Raw genomic sequence first — 24647 nt, 5'->3', positions numbered from 1 at the left:
AACATTTTTTTCAAAATATCCTCAATAAAGTAATACTTAAGCGACAAAGCACATTGTGAGTGGTTGTGTAATGCGTGCATGGCGCAAACACAGCGTAGTGCGTAAAGCAAGTACGGTTTAAGCCTCCTGCGCCATGCGCGCATCGCATAGCTTCTTGCAATGTGCCCCGTCAATACGAATAGCGGTGTGTTCTTATTTTGCTACCATCTCGTCGCTATAGGATTGGTTTCCCAAATATCTGTTTTTGTCAAAATCGACCTTTTAATGCAAAATGTTTTTTGGTATCTAATTGGACTAGAACCATCCCTTTCTTTAAAAAACTTTGTAATGGTAATGAATACATCATTCATATGCTGTAAAAATAACAATTTAAATGTCTCCATGAATTTAAATATAGGATTATGAAATTTGTTGTCTCCTGAACATTTGGTCTATTCGGGAAACCAATCCTACAGCGACGATCTGTTGTCGTGTTTGCGACAAACTTACAGTATACCTATCTATCCTAAGCTATTCGTATCAGATCTCCAACACCATGGACATTGACCCACTTACAGAGGTTGCATACTGATACCGAGAAGAATGGGTGGAGAACTCACGTGTATGCTGGCAGCGTTCTTCACGAGTATCACCTTGATTGAGGGTTGTGTGGACATCAGGACATATAATTCAAGATAAAACACGTCTTTTTGATTTGACAATTTCCCTGCGCAGGGACATTTAATTACATTAAGTTCCAGACAGGTTAGGAATACATCATTAATTGCACTTAAAGGAGTCTTAGATTTAGCTGTCGCACATTCACTTTGTATTATTTGTTCACACAATGGCGCGATCGGCGCCGGGGCACTTTATCGGGGACGCGGTGCGCGTTCTGGGATAATTATGCGAATCAATATTAATACGTTATCGGCAAAAGGGGCGCACTGATATCAATTTAGGGTAACATGTCGTCCGGCTTGTCCTGGCGACCACGCCGCTTCCCGCAGGAGCGACGCGTCCGTCGAGGAACGATTTTGCCGCGTCCGGTTTATTTAGGGGTTAATTGCGAACTAAAAACTTTTTTTTCAAAAAGCCTGTTGGTAGGTAAGGAGACGCGGGGGTGGACCGCCACGGCTGTGGGGTGAAGGGAAGCTGCTTGGCCGAACAACGGGACTTTACGTCCGTCCGCCGTATTTAAGGTTGGATGCAGGTACCTGCAGTCTACACTTGAAAGGGACTTCGTGTAAAAAATGTGTTCGTAACAAAAATGTTTGAAACGTTTCGTTTGTACTGCAGGGCTGTGCAACCTTTTAGCTGGGGAGGTGTTTTGATATTAAAGTTAAATCGTTGATTTGGAATTTGGAACTGTCGGGCATCAGGGCCTTTTTTATGTCTGGTGACAAACCTCCATACTGCAATTTGTTTCGAATTTCATATCAGCGATCACGTAAAGTAAATGGGGCGTGTATTGATAAAACAAAGAAAATTTCACTAATAAATCGCGGGGGTTTCGAATGGTTCGCGTTGGTAACACATTGATAGGGTTTTCATGGGGCACGTTTTTTCGACCCGCGAGCGGGATGCTCAACGGGTTATGAGTCTCGTGCCGTCGGAGACGCCATTTCGTCTTGCGAGATTTTTCTCGGCAAGTGCCAACGATTCTGGAGGGGTAGCCGGTTTCGGTAGGGTGTCGTCACATGATCGGCTTCTTCGGACTGCTGCAGTGGTCGGGGCTGGGTCGCCTTTTCAGGGGTAGGCGGGGGGTCGCGGAGATCAGGTGTCGTTCGGCGGGAGGTGCAATTTGGACGTGTGCTGGGGTGCGGTGACTCCGTCGCAAGATTGACGCGGGGATGCGAAGACAGGGCTGAGTTCTCGTGCTAGGGGTCGTCGGGCAGAGGGGGGCGACCTTGACAGGCAGGTCATACCCTGGACTTTTCCAGGACCTCCGGTGTCGGTGGTCCCCGGCAGCTGCCAGTAGACGGGGGGGGTGGCTGCAGCATCGTAGGAACGGTCGTTCTGTGAGAACCCACGTTCGTGGCATTTTCGGGTTTCATTGCACTGATTTCTTATCATGGACATTAACGTCGTTTTAATTTTTGGCGGCTCGCAATATTTTTTTTTAAAACACTGTGTATTAGGTTGAACGCCCCTGGTTTTGATTTTTATTTTGTTTGGTTTACGCGCGAATTTGTTGTTACTGGGTTTGTCTCGTAATTTTCATTTTGTTTTAACGGTAGCGTGGGCGAAATATATTTTTGTTTAGGGTTTTTTTAATAGGGCGCCAGAGAATTTATTTTTATTTATAAAATTCACAAAACTATAGGTTTGATGTCACACACTTGAGTTTCTCAGGGCCGTGGTTCCCGAAGTCGCATTGACTTCGTTCGCCTCACGCATGGGCGACAGTATAATACCGGGAAGAATGGGTGAGAGGCACTCACATGTATGCTGGCAGCGTTCTTCACGAGTATCACCTTGATTGAGGGTTGTGTGGACATCAGGACATATAATTCAAGATAAAACACGTCTTTGATTTGACAATTTCCCTGCGCAGGGACATTTAATTACATTAAGTTCCAGACAGGTTAGGAATACATCATTAATTGCACTTAAAGGAGTCTTAGATTTAGCTGTCGCACATTCACTTTGTATTATTTGTTCACACAATGGCGCGATCGGCGCCGGGGCACTTTATCGGGGACGCGGTGCGCGTTCTGGGATAATTATGCGAATCAATATTAATACGTTATCGGCAAAAGGGGCGCACTGATATCAATTTAGGGTAACATGTCGTCCGGCTTGTCCTGGCGACCACGCCGCTTCCCGCAGGAGCGACGCGTCCGTCGAGGAACGATTTTGCCGCGTCCGGTTTATTTAGGGGTTAATTGCGAACTAAAAACTTTTTTTTCAAAAAGCCTGTTGGTAGGTAAGGAGACGCGGGGGTGGACCGCCACGGCTGTGGGGTGAAGGGAAGCTGCTTGGCCGAACAACGGGACTTTACGTCCGTCCGCCGTATTTAAGGTTGGATGCAGGTACCTGCAGTCTACACTTGAAAGGGACTTCGTGTAAAAAATGTGTTCGTAACAAAAATGTTTGAAACGTTTCGTTTGTACTGCAGGGCTGTGCAACCTTTTAGCTGGGGAGGTGTTTTGATATTAAAGTTAAATCGTTGATTTGGAATTTGGAACTGTCGGGCATCAGGGCCTTTTTTATGTCTGGTGACAATACCTACCCGAGAGACTACGCGCCAGCTACCATTCACGTTCCCTGCATTATAAACTGGAGTAAATAATACCTATCTATGGAAAATACGGTCGAATTGTGTAGCTTTAAAGTAGCTAAAAGTTTTATTGTCTTATTGGCTCGCCTAATAAATATCTGTACTCTCCCTCTACTCTGGATGAAGCTCTATTCTTATTACCTACTATTATTATTTCTGGAGCAATCATACCACTCAGGATTAAATGAGTGGCACACTTTATATGTGTACTTTAATATGTACGTTTTGTTGTCAAAATATAATAATTGAGCAATAATAATGGTCAACATTTCCTCAATAATAACTAGATGAGTAGGGTATGTTAGGATTTGTTAATTGTGACAATATCTCTTGTAATATAAATGTACTGCATTTGTATAAATTGGAAGGATAATGCATAAATCCTCACTCACTAATCGAGTCCGTCACGAGAAGCACTACTATTGTCACGAGTCCTTCACTTGACATATTCAACCGTCCACTTGAATCAAGTCTCTCATCCGTTGATCCAAAGCTCGTCAATACCGGCCGCAAAAAATATATAAAACAAGTGATTTTTTGATTTTTCGAATTACGTATAAATATAAATTTACATACATACGATAATCAAAGTAATTTGAGATTTAATCCGTTGCAGCTGGAGTAATAACTTAAAATCATCAGCTTTTAACACTTTGTACTAAAATTTAAAAAAAAAAAATCCGATAATACGTGTTTAATCCGATGCAGCTGCATAGCTTATACATGAGTTGCGTAATGGAATACCTGGAATATCTACTATTTTTTATATATCTTTATTCGAATGTTTTTTTTATTTGTGTACTTATCTAAAATATAGTACTCGTATTAGTAAATAGGGCAATGTCCGGGCGGTTTTGTCGGGACCCCGTTTATGCCTCTCGACTACCAAATCTGTTTTTAATACATGCTTATCTTTGTGTTCATTTGTCTACTAACCAATTTTGGCCTCTTATAATATTTCGATCTGACTTTATATAATTATCTCTATATCTTGTACCTACAGCTATCATTTATCTTCTGCCTTGCCAATAAAAAGTTATTCTAGCATATACTTGTTAGTATTTTTATATATACCGTTTCTCCATGATACTCAGCATAAATCTTATAGTGTCTGACAACAATTGAAACACGTATAATATGGACATGATGATATAACTCGCTTCAATCACCAGCATGAGTTGAATTTAAATGACTGACTCCAGACCAGATGACGAATGTTCCATTTCAGTAACTTCGTGGGATTTATCGTACACACCGTTATTCTATGGCAAAAAATATAGAACTAGTGGATTCTCGTCACATTAAAATTATATACAGTTTTAATTATTTGTAAAGTCTGTCATAGAAATTTAGGAGTCTTTGAGAAAACAGTTGGAATTAAATAAAATATTATGACATTGGTATGTGGATTCTTCTTTACTTAATTTCCACTCTGCCCTGTTGTTTTGCTCTGGAGTCTAAGTTGTCTCGTCTCTTCTAATAAGATGTCGATATGCAAGAATATTTCCTCCTAATTTTTTCACAATACATAATTATGTTAGAAAGTATAAAAAAAATCATAAAGACCCAATGGCGGTTTATTGCACAAACAACGTTTTTCTAAGAGGTCTCCAAACTTGTTAGTCCAACGTACGTAAAAGTGCCATTTTTATAATTAATAACGCAATCATTTTCTTTTATCGTCAAGGTTATCACAAAATCTAATACATCTTATATTTTCTAAAAATTGTTCTCCGCACGTGTATTACCTATATGCAGTTCCAGTTTTAAAAACATTATTTTGGCATCGATGATAAATAAACAAAACATATTAATATTATGAAAATTGCTTTACTATAATTCACATTACGCACTTAATATTTACTTATTAATAAAATTATATTATATAGGGCTTTTTTAGATATTTTTGACAATTCGATGACTTCATTAATGATTAACAGTTGAAATTTGAATTGTTGAGTTTCTTGACAGTAGTGAAAAAAAATGATATTGGAATTAAGTACCAACTTTATAGGGTGGATTTTAGTGAATATTTTTCTGTTATTTTATTAAATAACAGAATATTGGTAAGATAATAAAAAAGAATTTTAATATTTTTTTCGTACATTCTTTATGTGCTTTCCACGTATTTAAATAATAATATATAACATTCTCACAAAGCAGCATGATAAGTGCAGTATTTGGAATTTAAAATACAAATTACAGATAATGCTAATTTAAAATAAAATAATACATTACTTATAATATAAACCAGTACAGCTTTTTGATGTAGAGATAATACTGACCAGAATGGGTATGCACCGAATTACACTTACCAGAATACTATCGGCTCCTTTGCATTCCTGATAAGATCCACAGTATGTTTGTGACTTCCGTTAACATGTCGCTGATCCGAGAGTCGCTGAAATAATCATGGTGGGCTTGCGCATTTAAAACGCTGTTCCCACAGAAGAAATGGCCTTTTTTGATTGCGTATATTCTTTGAGAGCATGCGCCGAAAACGTGAGCATGATTTGGCTACTGTTTATGTTGAGAATTGCAAATAAGTAAGTAATTTAATATAAATTTATATTTTACTAATTTACATACATTTATTTAAATAACTGTACGTATATAAAAAGATGTCACTTTTTTCATATAAATAATACCAATAATATAATAAAATAAAGTGTTTTTGTGATTTTAAAATATGTATCTTTTGAGTAGAGTTTTGACCAGAGAATACAAAAAGGTGTGGCTATAAGATTGTCCCACAATGGGCGCGTAGCTTAAGCATCAGCCTATAGCGTCGTGGGTCCCAGGTTCCAATCCTGGGTCTGGCAAGTACACATATTGTTTTTCAATTTGTGCGTGTGTCAAAATATGGACCTACTAGAACTAGGTTGAGCAAGTGGCTATCATCAATTTCTCTTAAAACAAAAATCTGTTAAGGGAGATTCTATATGCCAACAGAGAACCTAGCGGAAAATACGAAGCTTGCAATTTTTACCGTTTAGATTTTTGACTAATTCATATTTTTAATATTTTTATATCTATTTTAAAAAACATCGATTTTTATAAAAAAAAATATAAATGTGTATAACTTGAAATCCTTTTTATTTATATGAAATCTTATTTACGTATGGTCCCAATATTTAAGCTCGGAAATACATGAAACCGAAGAATTTACCCAGTAAATTGCAGAGGATTTCAGTGGAAATCACCGGTTAACCTGTAGACTTGTAGAGTCATATCCGGCTGTCGTATACACAGCTCAACATATACAAACGATGACTACTAATTCAAAATCATAATACAATCTAAATAACATTAATACTATAATATAACGCATCTATTAAAAACCAATAATAATTCATCATGTTACGGATCTATATTTTAAATCATTATTCTGGTGTGTACGCCTGGTAATTAACATAAAATAATTATCATATATAATTTAGTTATACCCACTGACTGCAGTGGCAGTTCCAATTTGTTTTTAAAATATTTATGTATGTTAAATGAATATTAAACGTTGCCACGTTAATTTGTCATTCGTTGCCCATTCATTTAATAATCAGGTGACATCAAGATGGCCTTGTTTTTTTTCTAACGTCACTTTTAAGCGGCAAAAGATATCTCTGTTGTGATCTTTTTATTTGTAACTTGTAATAAGGTGGTACGTAAATAACAAAATAATAAAAAAAAACACTGCAATATAATATTATTTTCTGAAAGGATTCATTCTCTATTGATTTTTTGATAAACTACATATTAATTTCAGCATTGTTGACGCTGCAATCATTATCTAATGTTGGTTTTTATTAATTTCAGACAACGTTACCTTTCCTTTTTATAGCCACAACTTCACTCTACTACTTGTGGTACCAGGATAATCTATTTTATCTTCTTAGAAAGTTCAATCAGTTTAATCCATTAAACTTATATTTCTTTTGGTATATTGAAAAAGAATCTTTAAGTTAATATGTGGTGTCTATTTTTCATTTTTACGCCTACTCAAAAGAGTTGCATTGCCCAATGTCTGCAAAAGTTATAATAGAGGGACTTCTGTGCATTGCTTACTAATCAAAGTTTTGCATTTATATTACAATGAGCATCTTCATGTAAAACTCCAAATATTTTTCTCAACGTATATCTTAAAGATGTCCAACGCCTCCTGTGGGTCTATTCTGTACGTATCGACCGCTAAAGTGATAGATATTATCAAACCTAGGCTAGGTTTGTATCAAAGTATTAACACTTATTGCAACAATTACAACCAATGTATTGTAATTGTTACAATAAGTGCTAATACTTTGATAAAAACCTACCCTAAGTTTGATAATATTTATCACTTTATCACTTTAGCGGTCAACGGTACAGAATAGACCCACTCGTCCTCATTTATAATGCTTATCACACTGAAGTCCTGGAGTTATTCATTTATCTTGAGTGCTTTGTTTTAAATAACAATAACGGAAGCGATGAAATAAATCGTAGAATCACTTTCGAGAACAAATCGTCACTGTTCTGGCAGAAGACACTAATTCTAAAAAATGACATATTGAGTTAGTTATACCAAAATGTTCCTTATTTCAAACTTTACCGTCTGGAAATCTTCCTAATAAATAAACAGTATTTATTTTAAAGTCATCCTTTTTACGATTATTTAATAAACTCACATGATAGACCATTTCAAACATTTTAACAACTTCAAAATCAAATTACTCAAAACTAGTATTCTCCAGTTAGTATGTATGCCAGAAAAGAGACGAAATTCAGTAACTTGTGCCAGTAACTCGACATTTGAGAGAACCGTGATTCAGGATTCGAATCTGAGACCCACGTCTCTATTAGCCAGCACTAACGAATCAGTTTTATCAAAATTATTCATATACGGAGCCAGGATTACTTTAAATTTCAGTTTTGACATCCTGTTTCCACCCCCAAATAATGGTATTAATAACTAACCTGTTTCCAACATTTTTTAATTGTTTGTCAACCAACAGAATCAATCACTGGACATATAATAATATAATGAAATAATATGTGATGTTTCCACTAAAATTAAATTAGATCATTACAATTATCATAAATAATATATTGGAGAGTTATTGAAAATGGTTAAAAAAATAAAAACACAAGTAGTAATTATTAGAAAAATAGAAAAAATACAGAAAAAAATGCGATAGATTAATTATTTCATATCGACTGCAGAAAGGAAAAAAAGGGCGTTAGGTTTTATTGCATAATAACGTTGTACAGACTAAATACACGTTGTATTCAAAGGATGTAAGCTACAAATGCCGATTTAATATCTAAATTTAGCTAACGATTTTAATAAAAAAGAAGGGAGTGACGTGGGAAAAACGACTTAACCATCATTTTTGTTGGTTTTATTTTAATTAACTCAATAATAAACATCAGATAAGGGATATAAAACCAATTTATCAATTATCATGCATTTCAAGGTTACGACTAATAATTATATTTTAACTTTGACGAAAACCATAACAAAAACGTTTTTGTGCCTTCTGTAAAATTCAAACTCTCATGACTAAGACAAAATACATCTGTTCGACCTTCGTTGCATTAAAGTGATACGGTTTGAGCAAACGTCGCGTCTATCATCCATCCTGACCTTGTCATTATCGTTTATTCCAAAACACAAGAGAAACCGTGAGAGTGACATTGCGAAGAGAGTTAACACCGAACCGGCTCCAGTGCGCGCCAGCTCTCTCAACACAAAAGGTCAGTGTCTGCCATCCTGTTAACCCCCCCTTCTTTATCCATAATCCATCAACCATCATCTTCAACTTAAAGTCCATTGCAAAAATTGCAACCATTAACAGTTCTAGATTATAGAAATGTGAGCCGTTTAAATTAAATGAACATGCTTCTAATTGACGAATATATTTTAATATATTATTGAAACAGTATATATTTTATATTTATTTACCTTTTTTAAATTATTGATAAATGTTATGTGTTCCAAAGGAAGTAAAACAGAGTATACAAAAACACTCTGTAGGTATATTGTATTGTAACAAAATATAATATGTTAATTATTATTTTAATAGAAAGGAAGCCACAAAAGAGCCAGACAATAAAGATATTCTAATATAAAACCGTGCGAGGTCACTCCAATTTATGCACCTTTACCATTCACTCTATTATTTTTTTTTTATTATACAATGAACACATCATAAATGACCTATCCCAACTAACGTTTGTTAGGTTATCAACTAACATTTATAAACACCAGCGCTATAAACAGACGGATTTTAATTACAAAAATTAGGTATGTAATTGACAGTCAGCTTTTTTCTTGCCAGATCTACCATTTTTTGAATAGGTATCTTTCTTATAAAAAAAACCATCTGGCGTTGACACCGCATACAGCATAAAACTTTTCGTAATAAAGCTAGATTTTTAGACCGAATTTTCTTGAAAATCAACATGCTGGTCTGATATACTTAATATTATCTTACTAGGAAAAAATAACAGGTGGTAGTGCCACCCGTCAACATTCTTGTCGATGCACTCAATGCGTTCAGTGTGTTAAATGTGCAGCAGATATAGAGTATGTGTACGTCTGTATGTGCCTTGCGCCGAGTTGCAGAGAGATAAATCAAAACAAATATATCGTGATGTTACTGCTAATAGTTGGTAAGTCTCGAAATCACATTATGGAGTAATTAAAATTTGCTTGATTCAATTAAAATTAGGCATTATGAGGTGAACACATTACCAACACGATACGTGCTGTCATGTGCTGCCATGGTAAGCTCGTGCTACGGGAAAAAGTGTGCAATGTCGTTTTTATTGGTATTTAAAATAATATCAGACTGACGCTCCGATAACGTATCACATTTTGAACCTTTAAACGAACATTATCAGTTAGCAAAATCTGCCGAAATCACCAGAACAACAATGACTTAAAAGTCTCTTGTTCGCAGTATCGCCAATCTAACGACGTCTCAAAAATCCTCATTGAATGTTGCCAGTGTTTAAAACGTATATTATACACAAGCCTGTGAATAATAACGTTACAGTTACCTCACGTTAAAGTGCACTGCACGACACCTGCATGACTCAATGAACATTTTTATCATCTTCTACATGCCTAGACTTTTCGACTGCCATGTCAAAATCACGTGCTCTATGTTTTTAGAGGTTTGCACTATGGATTTTCCATTGGATTATTAGATTAGTATATGCCTGGCGTTTACGCATACTATTTTTTATGGTCTACTGATTGGGTTCTGTTCAAAATATTATCTATGTATGCAATGTTCCAAGTAATTTTGACGTACGCACACGTAGATACTGCTAAAATTAATTGAAATTACCATAGATCAGTAATGTTAATTTAAAATATCCGAGAAATAAGAGTTGGCACTCTCTTTACTTGTATTAATTATAGAAATAGTGAGCATTCAAAATATATTGCGGAATGATGAAACCATAGACTAAGTATATAGGCATGACAGTACGTATAATGATGGTAATGTGTTTGCCCAATAAGTATCAAGTCGAACTTTTCAAATTAATGTTCATATTAAAAGTAATAAAATTGGAACATTCTTTTCTACCAAATTCCACGAACAAGGTGATATTTTTATCTCAATGCTATACGGCCATCTTTTTTTATAGTAAGATATCTCATTTAATACGTACAATTTACATGTAACCGACTATCCAAAATGAACGAGATGATAATATATTGTGTACTTGTTATACTAGATTTATACTGTAGTTGTAAGAAAAAACAGTATTATTAATTATTATATTGTTGTCTACTCATCAGTATTTAAAAATAATCGCATGATCCCGTTTGTAAGACTAAATTTATCAGCGTGACAGCACGTAACAGCACGTTTAATTATGATAATATTGTGTTCGCCCCATAAGTATGAAGTCGTAATTTTCAAATGAATGCTCTTATTGAATGTAGTACAATTATTGGAACATTCTTGTCTACCAAACTCTACGAACAGTGCTACACGGCCATATTTAGTAGTAAGACAGCTCGTTAATATGTACAATTTATATGTAACCGACTTTTCAGAATGAACGAGATGGTATACTCTGTACACTAAATTTCTATAAGTATTATAATATTATTATCTACTTACTCATCAGTAATTAAAAATAATCGCATGACCCAGTTTATAAATTACCGTCTAAAAAATACGAAACAATGGACTGCGGTTACAATATCATACAGGCGTCTTTGTCATTCATTGCCACCGAATAGCGTCGCTGGAGTAATTAGTATTGTTGCAAGCGCTCCGTTACGTCAGTCGGTCTACTTTCCGAGTCCAATAATTGCAGCATCGCTTTGGCGACTTTGCGCGACCGCCGCGACGCTCCTAATAGTGAACCCGGAAATTCGCGAAGCAAATCGATCGCGTGATTTTCACTTTGCGTTTTTTGCGGTAATGAGAGGGGTGCTTAACTACGGTCGCGGTCAAAAATTTTGAAAACTTCCTTTTAGCAGTTTTAGCAGTGGCAAATACTCCATACTTGGCAATTATTTATAGCATATCTAATTAAGAAAAATAATTTGTAATTGCCTACGTATTTAAATAATAACTTAATTATTTTATATTCTACAAAAATGATACAATTTTCCATGTAGGTATGTATTTACAGTAACGAAGGGTGGAGGTAGGCTGTTAATATCCACCATAAATTCTGCATATTAAACTTTGTTATTCATACGTATTTGTTTTTATTGAACTAAGACTACAATTTATAGATGGTGTTGGTTAGTTTTTTATTAATTTTTATTCAATTCATTAAGCCCTGCCTAAACCAATATATAATAGATAAACATATTATTCTATCTATAAAATATCCAAAGTTATATATTATGATTTAATTACATAATTTTTGATATACGAGTATTTTTGACTACTACCTATTATGGCTTGGTTTGCGCAGGGTTTAATTGAATTTTAAAAACTTACCAACACCATCTGTAAAGCATAGTCTTATTTAAATGGCAATAAATACGTTTGAGTGAAAAAGTTTATTGTGCACTGGTGGATCTTAACAGCCTATATACATCCTTCGCCACCGATGTATTATAAATTGTCTGCCGGTATGATTAACTAGACTGACATTAAGCCATTAGAAATTAATACGTAAGCAGGGCTCGAAATGGACTGGAGCGCACCGGAGCGCCGTTCCGGTTCGTAACATCTGTAAAGTTATCGCTCCGTCTCGTGGATAAAATAATTTGACCGTCTGAGCTAGATATGGCATGTAACAAAAAATCTAGCATAATTATGTTTATAAAATACACATAAAATTTGATAACCATGTTAATATCCTCAGAAAATTTTCGAGCGCTTCGGTTCGTAAACTTTTCCATTTCGACCGCTGTACGTAAGCAGTTATTTCACCAACGTCAGCAACACTTATTAAAAAGCTTAAAACAAAGTAGTATATTCTACGCATACAACACATACATAGGATTACAAACGCATTGTAAAAAATACACATCCACAATGTCAAAACCAGTGTCATACTACCATGGAGGGTTCATTTTTCACAATATGCATTACACGCATTTATAAGATTAATAAGAGGTCAATTTTGAATATAGATACTATACATTATATACAACATTACAATTTTTGGTTACCGTATTTTTTAGTTACAAGATGTAACTTATTTTCGTTGAATGTAGATAGGTATACTTAGTATTTCAAAATTTCAATAATAATACGTCCACTTTTACAAACAAATAAATCGTTTATTGCAAATAATACTATAAGCAAAAAAAACTCATATATTATAATATAGGCATTTAGTTGTATCATTTTCAATAATCGATTTCTACAACTCATTAAGTTTTTACTAATTTCATATGCGAATTCTTGACCACGCGAGTCCTAAATACTACAAAGAGCTTTTAATTATATGCCGTTTGAATGTATGTACTCGTAATATTTTTTAAATAGATACCGAAAGAATGCAATTAAGTACCTATTCCAGGTGAGCGTTTTAAACGTTTTTTATTAAATATGATATACCTGCAGTTTTACTTATCTGAATAAATAAATTAATCATTGAACGTTTATCGATACGATTAAAACATCGGTACAAGTGGGTTATGTGGAATACAGCGGCAAACACATTTTGAAAATAGCCGATATACTGGATTATTTATTAGGTTAACCTTACCATACCATACCTAACCTTACCTAACCTAAACTAACACACACTAACAAAAAATCCAGTTTATAGGGTATTTTCAAAATGTGTTTGCCGCTGTATTACACATAACCGACTAGCACCAAAACATCTTACATATTGTCTGTTGAATATCCGGTAAAATTTAGGAATTTCCCTAGTGGTCCAGTAAATCAAAATGTTGTCCGCCCAGCTGTCAGACGACGGCCTTGGTCCGTGCCGAAATAGAGGCACTTTCATCGACATCACCATTCCATGGCGGTGCTTAACAATCTATTGGCCAATAACACGATCACAAGAAGTCAGTTGTCCACTCGTGACATCTGATAGCCATTTAAATTTTTTTATGTATCGTTTGAATGCTATTATGTATTTGGATCGGAATCATATTACACGATTTAACTATAATTACATTTCTACATACAAGTCGACTATGTTTAGGAAAAAGGGCGTAACCCTCGATTTTTCGAAAAGTGCTTTTATTAGATATTAACAATGTATACAACTAAATACACGTTCTATAAAAAGGAAGTAAGCCGCAAATGCCGGACAATTATGTAAATTCAGGTTTTAATTGAGATAAATTAATTTTCAATTTATGGAAAAAAGCATTTATCCCCAATTTTAATGATTTTTCTGTAATAACTTCTTTAATTATTATTTGATCGAAAATATATTACACCAAATCATGAATCATCATGCACCCAATGTCTGTGCCTATTTTTTTTAAAATATTAAACTAAAAACTCTCAAAAAACGTTGTTTGCCTCTCCTGTAAAATTTGTTCAGTGAGGGTTAAGTCCTTTTTCCTAAACACGGTCGAAGTGCAAACGGTGCATCGAAAACCAACATTTTTGATGTACTGTGGTCACTACATGAATAGATAAGCAGTTGGCCACATAGTACTGAGATCAAATTGATATCTCAAATACATAATAAAAACCACCGAAATACAAGGACAAGACATAAAAAATAGATAGATAAGTAATTATAAATATAATCATATCGTAGGTAGGTATAGGTATATTCATATAAATTTCTCCTAGACGCTCGTAATTATTATGCCATACCTATCAAATATCTGATACAATTGACAGCATTATAATCAGATATTTGATACCAATTAATATCAAATTAATTTTCTCATTAAATGCCATTACTGTCGGTAATTCTCCACGAACAACACGTATTTTTTAGTCCCAATGCTATATGGCCATCTCTTCCTTTCCTCTAACTGTCAGAAATTGTGTCACATATACGAAATTTTAAGCGTATCGTACCTATTTGGTAAATTAATTGTAGGTATCTCAGAGTAGGTAATGTATTATTTTCTAAATTATTGTCAATATTGTTCCCCCTTCGTAAAGTGACTTCAACGCTAGTACAGACACTAAACTGACTAAACTAAAGTTTGTCGATTTTAACTTATCTTTATTTACATTTACCACATTATTCATTAATCATTAAGGGGTGATTTTTGCACCACATGTTAATTAATATCAGCACTATTTCAATATATTAATTATATTATAATTAATTTTCTCTACAATCCGATCTGGATCTTGACCGTCTCACGAAGAGGTTTCGGAACAGATTTTTGTTTTACGAGAAATAAACGTTAGCGACTTGCTCAGCCTATTTGGATCATGATCTGGGTCTAAACACACATTTAAAAAATAGCGTGTGATTTTTCTAAACCCGAGATTCAAACCCAATATAAACACACCATTTAAAAAAAAAATCTAAATGCCACATTATTGATTTTTAACATTTTCGTGCATTCTCGAAATCTTTCAATTTGAATCGAGTATATTCTTAGATGTTATCTATATTATTTTTTAAATCGTGTCTCCTATCCGACACCATAATATAGGTAGGTACTTATTTATTTATTTCCGTCAATCTGTCACAAATTAGTTGTATAGGTAGTCGTTTAATACTTTCTTATAGTACTCAAAATGGTATTTCCGCACTGTAAGCATCTGTCAAACTATTATGAGAGTATCATTTGCGTTATTTCTATAGCTTTCAAAATAAGAGTTTGCGTTTACGTGTTTGTTAGGTAAACACCTCTTCTCCCTATCTTGATCTCTATTACACATATTAATATGTTTTCACCAATGCGTTACAGATAGTTCAAGAAAAATATATATAAGCAGATTATAATAAAGACAATTGATAATAAATTAAAAAATATTCATACCAACTGATCCCCAATCCGGATGCGCTCTGTTGTTAAACCAGCCATCGTAGCGCTGTTTTTCAGTACGACTGTGTAACGATCCTGAAAAAAGAAAATAGACACATAAAACTCAACAGTTTAATCAATTTGACAATGATTAATGAGTTAATCATTGAAACATTCAATCACTTAACCATTTAAACGTTCGTTGATTCTAGTATTAAACAGATTAATAATGAGCGGTATTATAACGATGTGTAGGCAAATTAAGAATTTAATATTTTCATTTTGATATACTCGTAGGTACTTACATATACCTTAAGGAGTCGTCTATATATGACAACACTTTTGTCTATATTCCCCTCCCCCCTTCATTTCATATCTTCTAGATTCGCCAAAAAATATTCACAATAGGTATAATTAAATTGTCTGCAAATGATTTTATTCTCAAAAAACATTACAACATTTTATTGGTTTTATGACATCATATTATCTACAACCCTCTCCTCCCTAACCGTCATTGTCATAAACCTGCATATTATATCAGACTCTTCCTCCCCTTAGGGCATGACGCCATAAATATAAGCGATTCGTTGCAATTGCAGCTTTTCTAAAAAAATCACGGCAGTTTTACAATGTGTAGTATTGGCGTAGTAGAGACGAAGTGTATCAAAAATAAAATGGATTAGTCCACCTTGAAGTACCTATATCATACACAATAATATTATAGTCTGTCAGAATCACCCCATAAAAATTGTATTTTTTCGTAATAAACAGATGCAATAATATATACATGAAAGTGACTATAATAAAATTGCATTGTAATAAGGTTCAATTTCCAAATTGCGTTAATTTTATTGTTACTATATTTTTATATAAATAAAGGAAATAATTAAAATTTAGTGAATATGTAAATATTTTAAGTGAATTTTTATACCTATATACCTATTGTATGTAGGTATAATAACATACTACTTAACTCTATCTATAGTGCAATAGGTTACATGTAAGTTGTACGTATGCAGTTCATCGTGTGACACTTATTCGTGCGCCGCAGTACGTGAAACATGAGTTCGTATAACATTTTATCAAATGACGAGTTCTTCGTTGAACATTTCACCGTGGAATACATTTGTACGTATCTTACAAAATGCGGCGATAGTTTGTAAATAGTACTGTTCCAATTAGATTAACCCTAACCTAACCTAACCTAGTAAAGACATCGCCACATGTTGTAGCATACGTACAAATATACTACACATATACAATAAGTGTCCTGCGGTGAACTGTTTACATACAAATTTCCGGATACGAGTGCAATAATAGTGATTCTATTGTCATATGTTTATAACCTTTTCTGGAACAAGTATCCATTTTTTCGTTTATATATTACATAAGTAGAATGATGTATATTGTAGATATCAACGGTCAATGGTCCATACTGATTATAGCAGAATTAATAATCAGTTTGGATAGCCCATACGTTCTTATAGCCTCTCTATGACCGCGACTGTACCTTGATATTCAAATTACATTTACTTGACTCACTAACGTTATAATTATCTACTTACTGTGCAAATTTTAAATCAACTAAATGATCTAAGTATGACAGTTTAATTTATAGCCTAGTATCAATTTAAAATATAAAAAACCCCTAACAAAGAACAGACAACAGTTACCTACATACTCAACATAAAAAAACAGATTACTAAAGTGGTTTTATCTTTTGTGTATCTGTCGTCTCTAGTGGTAAGTGAAAGTTTAGAGAGCTTCAAATAATAATGATACTTTGTAAACCGCCACTTATAGAGCGTTATCTACGCAAAAAGGCGTGTTGGTAAGATTTCGAATCGATTATCACTCGCCAATAGCTTTAATGTTTGATTATTTTAACCGACACTTAGTATTATATAATGTGTTATTTTTGGTAGGTTAGTTGCTGTCAATAAGCCATAGTTTTGAGCACATTTCTATTAATTGCTAGAGATCGTACAGTTGTGCTAGTTACTTTACATACTACGTTATATTATTATTATTATAAGTCATAAAAATTACTTAGGCCCTCCTCCCACGGCGGAACTCAAATCTGACAGAACTACTTTGTGAAGGAACTCATAAACTGGCCGATTTGATGCTTCGCACACGGCGCTACTGAAACCGCTTGAAATAATAATCACATAACCTCAAACTGTCAAACTGAACCATCAGCTGTTTTGTACAAAAACCGACAACACGCACGCTGCTGCATTTATTCGAATAGAATTAAGTTATTTCAATTTTGCTTATCTTGTACCTACTTTTTACGTTTTGGGTTGTTAATGATCTTTATAGTATGACAAATGTTCGCAGTGCGACCAATTTTGGTAAGAAAATATGATTTTTCACCGAATCCAATGATGTTGGTACCACTGTTTTACGGTGACTAGAAACTTCAGAGACCGCGCGACTAGCATGTCGCGTCTCTATGTGACCGTTTTGAAGCTGAGAGACTCCAGTCTCGCCGTCAGCGAGCCGCCATTGAAATACATTAGCTAGATACTGGCTGGAATTTTAGTTTCATTTCCGACGGACATAAGTTGCGCCGTGGGAGGATGGCCTTAGTATTGAGCCGAGTATTGGGCACTCCGATAGAGTCAAAGTTTCTTCACAGCTTTTTGACGAGAATTGGTTGTTTCAAACAAAAAACAATATAAGCAATGAAATTTCATGTTATTTTGGTTAACATGCTGGATTGAAGCCCGTAACTTTTGGAATAATTTACCCCAGTTCCTCTACCTTAGCTTAGATGAATCATGGAAGCCCGTTTTATATAGGGTTTTTTGGTTTACTTTCAGAGTGTCTTGTTTTTCAGAAGACTTTGGATACCAAAATAACACCTGTAGGCGATGTTGATCCGGCAATTTATTTTGTCACTTGTATTATGTGATAAGGGACCCTAGATACACAAATAAATACACAGTAATAAAAGCATCGCCGCCAACAATAAGGTTACTATTGTTATTTTTTGCACTGTGGAGAACTGGCATGTATTTTATTTTGCATCGCATGTCTACTGTAACGCATTAATATTACAATACTCATATCAAATATAAACAATCATAATATTAAAGTAGGCATGTTTCGTGAAATGGTTCAGAAACACCTGATAAAAAAACTACGATCTAATCACCCTTTATTTATTATCTATTTGGTTGGGCCATTTATGTTCCCATTCCACTCCTTATCTCCTCACCCACCTCCTAATCCCCGTGTTATTGTTACCAGGCAATCAATAAGCAATTACGAATCATGGGAGACGGTGTTACAAAGAACAGTTCAGTTGCATCTCAATAGCGGGCGCGTGCGGGCTTCTAATAGCTTTCCGTCGCTTAAGTGATTGACTCAATAGATACAGACTCATTCATAATCTATCATCATCATTCATACACCCTCACATATAATCCATAAAACTGTGTCACAAAGTGCGTGAGTGTACGAGTGTACTCCTCATCATCCCTTAAAATAATTACAGTCCACTTAGAAAGCTCAACCACTATTATTTTATCTACAAAATATCATAACAATTATGACGTATATCTAAAATTACATAAGCAGAATATGAGTGCAAAACTGTAAATACGTGAACGTAAATAATGACTCTTGTAGCAGTGTAGTATTGATATAGTTCATTCATGATATATTTGTTTTTGAAACGATTCAATATAATAGGCCTGGTATACCTAGTACATACTTATATACGGGTTAGTCCAAAATGTCAATAAATTAATATCAAGTGGAATTTAAAACTTTGAAACATCGTCCACTGCATCTAATACAATATATTGTATTTAATATTATTTTTCTTTAAATCATTTCTTTACAGATTTTATGTAAAAAAATTAAAACGAAATCATAAATTCTTTCTCAAACTTTGTAAAACTATGATAACATATATTACAAGTATGTTTAAATTAAGTACAGACGCTAAAATCTACCACTTATTGCTTGATGATCTTTTATAAATCATTAAGTTTGTTGATGTTTTGAATAAAATATAACATAATTGCTCGGATACTTTTGAAATTATTATTTCTTTTGAATATAAGCTTTTTTATGTTCAGATAATTTTATTTAATGGCTTTATAAAAAGTAATAATCATTAATTTTAGTATGTCGATGGCACCAATTAATATTTGCCAATTAGTGTTGAAATATTTAATTATTGGTAATATTTGAAAGTAGTTATTGGACTCAAAGATTTTCAGAAAGTATAAACTTTTCATGATTAAAACTATGCATTATAATAATTTATTTGAATTACAACGATAAAAGTTTACTTTCGTACTGTCATATTATGACCTTCTAAGTTTCAGAATATGTTATATCTATCAAAGCTGATGAAATACCTACCCAACTTTACAAGTTGATAAGGGCTAATAAATAATATCCATGTAAGGTGCTGCAATACATAAGTATACCATATGCTAAGTTGATAAACACAAGTGTGGGCCAACATACAGTCATAGGACTATGGATCTACACCCGAATGTCATACACAAGAAGTACTAATTAATAATATCATATTATGATAATATCAAACGATATAAAAAGCGCCACATGCCTCTTGCCCTTGTTTATCATCTATTATACTTTGTAACGTGTATATTATTATGTCCGCTGTGTATGTATTTGCATTCTGTTGAATAACGTTTTATACTTTAACTTTCGTGAAAGCGTTATTATTTGATCATCTTCTCACTATCTAGTCTAAACACATCGATGAAGGTAAATTACCAGACAATTACCTTCAAGACGACGGTCTTTAAATGAAACAATTGTGCATATCTACTACTCAGGAGCGTCACAGAAAGTTAGTTTTCAAAAAGGAAACAAAGGAAAGAGACCACCATCATATCACCTCGGGTTCTTTTCAACATGCGTCTCTTGATTTTTTTCCTTCTTCCCTGAGGGATGGAATAGTACGACAAAGACATGAAAATGTAAAATGTGAAGATGACAGACAAGCCGGTCACTAAGCCACTTTCTCTTCTACGGGAGAAATCAAAATTCTACTATTCAATCAATGAATACCTACGTAATTTATTGTATATAGTTTGTAAGTATGAATTTCAATTAATAATAGAATATATCTAATTAAATACTTCCTTACAAACACAAACATGTTTTATGTGCTAACGTAAAAAAAAATTTTAATCAAATAAATGCCATAAAATCTGTTTTTTTTTTAATAAGAATTTTTGAATTTGAAAAATTGCATGAACTATTTTGTATGCCATTAATTTAAAACAAGACAATAAGCTTATCAAAAGTGGTTTAATAAATATTTTATTTTTAATGCGTGCAAAGTGAATTTTAAATTTCCGAATTAATATTAATAATAAAAATGGATCTAGGACGATGGTGTTTATCACTTTTTGAACGCAACGCCGAACATTTTTTATAGTAATCATAATAAAAACGTACGTATTGTTTATTGCCAATATACACCAATATGCCCGAATGCATAAAAAAGAAAGTCATTTTCATTGAATATTGCATAAAAATATACACATTGGGGCATAATTTATATGACGTGCTTATTCTGTCTAAGTAATATGATTATTTATTAGTATGCAATAAATATGTGGTTTTTTTTTTTTGAAAGGCGTTCTGATTTGAAATATTAATTGAGTAATTAAGGAGTATCGGTGTTTAGACCCACCAAGAAGATTCTGCAAAAGATTAAAACGATCATACTAATTATTATAAGAATCTATGCCGAATTGCAAAAAAAATGTGCTTTTATTTTTGTTTCTTACGGACTGATATAAAAATATTAACTCATGATTTATGATATTGGCAAAACTAGACGACTATTTAATTATAATATGTAATAAACAAAAAATATTTTCGTATATAATCTCATAAATAAAAAAAAATATAATTGTAATTAATTTGACGAGGCTTGTAGATATTATTTTTGTTTATTTCATTATATACAGGAAACAAACAATTCATCATTTTCATCTGACTCAATGAATTCACTACTGAATGAAAAAGTTTTCATTGTCACTCTGGCAACAAAGGTATTTCAATTTATTTATTTATTTTTAACATATTGTGGACATTACAAATTATAAGTTTTAGACGTTCACAACATGACATTTAGAAACAAAGAAATATAAAACAGTATTACATAAAAAAGAGACAGATCAGTATAGAGATAGATAGTAAGTTATTAAACAGTAGAAATGTGTAAATTCAAAAAATATAAATTAGATACGTACAAGGAAGTACACCGGATGAGTTAAGCAGACCCTATTTTAAGAATTTATAAAACAACGTCCACCTATACTCATCCTCACGTAGGTGGAATATATCAACACCCGAAGCAATTTAGTTTAACATAGTTATCGCCCTCCCATTTGGAATTACCAGTGGCAGGTTGGTGCACCTTGGGAGAATAAACAACTGATGCTCTCTATTTCTATTTTATATATTATACTATACGATATATATTATACTATATTTCTATTGAGTCATAATAACATTATAACGCCTGTATACATGCATGGATTTACTGTCACCAATAGTGTGTAAATTAAACTATCGCGATATAACTTTTTAACACGCAACAGTGCTGACTGTCTCGTCAAGCGTACGTGAGATGTGTTGTTGTCATCGTATGGTGTTATTTGACAGGTTCTGAAAAATTGTAAACGTTAGATTGCTCTGCGCGGTGAAGTTCGTATTTTTTCCTGCAAATTCTTCATTATCGTTGTACTGTGCAGGTACTGCCAAGCAACTGCCAGAAATATATTTACCTATGGCGACCGGATTTGTATATTTCTATCTTAATAATCTTTTCTTCCGTAATTTCACACAATATCTTATCATTTTTATAACTACCAAAACTACATAAAATCATATGCAAAAAATGTTTGAAAACAAAATGACCCACAGAAATGCATTAAGTAATTAAGATTATATTAACAAATATCTTTGATATTTTAATTTTATTTTGTTTATATATTATATTAGATTAAAACAGTGGCGAAGGGTGAATGTAGGCTGTTAAGATCCGACATAAATAGTGCACACTAAACTTTTTCAGTCAAACGTATTTGTTTTAATTGTACTAAGACTACAATGTATAGACAATGATTGTTAGTTTTAAAATTCAATTAAACCCTGCCTAATCTAAACCATAATAGATAATAGTAAAAAAATATTCATTCATTATCAACTATGGCTTGGTTTAGGCAAGGCTTAATGATTTTTCTAAAACCAACCAATATCACCTGTAAATATTATGTATTCTTAATTCAACGAAAACAAATAAGCTTGACAGAAAAGGGGTGCACTATTTTTGTCGGATCACCCATAGCATACTTAAACTATTATGATTTAGTTTAGGCAGGGTTTAATTGAATTTTAAAAACTAACCAGTACCATCTGTAAATTGTATTCTTAGTTCGATGAAAACACTGACAAAGTTTAGTGTGCACTATTTATATCGAATCTCAATAGCCTACACCCACTCTTCGCCACTGCAATAAAAGGGTTATATGTTAATAACAATAGACGTATTGGTCTCAAGTGAAAATCGAGACAATGAATGAATTAATTAGTCGAAATAAAAAACTTTCTTTACCATCATTGTGGACTTATCGGTGTTAAATTATTACAATGGTATTCCGTTATAAATTTAAGAGATTATAACGAAATAGTATAAATGTTTTTTTTTTTTAATAATAAACATTTATTGCCTACAATCGGTTCAATACCGCGCCTTGATCGAGATTCGAGTATTTACACTCCCGCTGTTTCGTTCAATGAGTAACTATACAAGAATTCGAGTGTTTATCATACTCGTAGGCCTAGATGTAGGCATAGTCGATTAAATTGATACATGTTTATAAAAAAATATTCTCAATACATTTAATTACATAATTGAGCCCATACCGACATTACTCAAGATACAGTTTCAAGGAATGCCGCATAATTCAATCAATACTAGTGGTTTTCAATATTAATTATTTTATTTTAAATTAAATAAAAAACACACTTAGTAATTTATTGTGCTAACTAAGCCTACGTATAAATGAATAAAATTATTTATCAATTGATTAAAAGCGTTACGTTTTACAAAATTATAATAGCATTAATATTATGACTAGGGAATCCAATCCCGAGCCAAAATTCTGATCCCGGGATTTCGGGATTACAATTTAACAATCCCGGGATTGACATTTTTTCCATTGTTAATATAAATTTTTTATATTTACAAATAACATTGATAAAATCGGTCAAAAATAAATCTAGTATAATTTATAGATACTATTTAAGACATTTATTGTTAATATTGTATACGTTCAATCTTGTAAATACATAAGTTTAATGGAGTAAATAATATTGTAATATAAATAATAATGTGAATTTAATACGAGATTGCTGTTTCTGATAGTGAAGACTTAATGAATGGGTTAGCCAGATTTAAAATAGTAAAGCAAATCATGGTGTACGTATGGCCTTACCGCTTCATAAATCTAATTAGTCAGCTAAATATGAAACTGCCGTAAAACGTATGAGATCATGGTGGAATTACATTGTTAATAGTGCGAAGCATTTCTTTCAAGCTTTTTTCAAGCTTTCTCATTTTTATTAATTTATGTGAAAAAATAAAATGAATCGGCAACTTACGCATGGGTATAAATCAAACTTCATTCAAACTCAGTGTATTTCTAATGTAGTTATTTGTAATTAAAAGTATTTTTTCTATAGTGGATGATCTTGTTATCACTTTAAATGGGTTTGAAACAAAGGTTTTCTTTATTAATTTAACGATAATTGAGTTATTTATGTTGACAATACAAACATAGTCCCTTCTAAACCAAACGCCTCGTACTATAGCCGGTCATATTCGGGTGTATCAAGAGGCTTTGTCTTTGGACGTTAAGCATCACCAGCTATTGTTTATGCATGGAAATGTTTCAGGAGCAGTTAATAACACAAAATTAAAGTTACCACATAATCAAG

General features: G+C 33.2%; 1 protein-coding gene across 1 annotated transcript in view; it reads right to left on the bottom strand.

The window, feature by feature from the left end:
- Duox (dual oxidase) overlaps window positions 1-24647 on the bottom strand; it is a 247583-nt gene that overhangs the window by 157592 nt on the left and 65344 nt on the right. Inside the window, 1 exon segment of the mRNA XM_085945005.1 lies at window positions 15651-15731. Within this exon segment, the coding sequence (XP_085801131.1) occupies window positions 15651-15731 (81 nt within the window).

The sequence above is a fragment of the Rhyacophila brunnea genome, unplaced genomic scaffold (genome assembly GCF_057557595.1).
Source record: "Rhyacophila brunnea isolate RB1 unplaced genomic scaffold, BYU_Rbru_1.0 scaffold_17, whole genome shotgun sequence".
NCBI lineage: Eukaryota > Metazoa > Arthropoda > Insecta > Trichoptera > Rhyacophilidae > Rhyacophila > Rhyacophila brunnea.
This window is presented reverse-complemented; position numbering and strand designations above follow the sequence as displayed.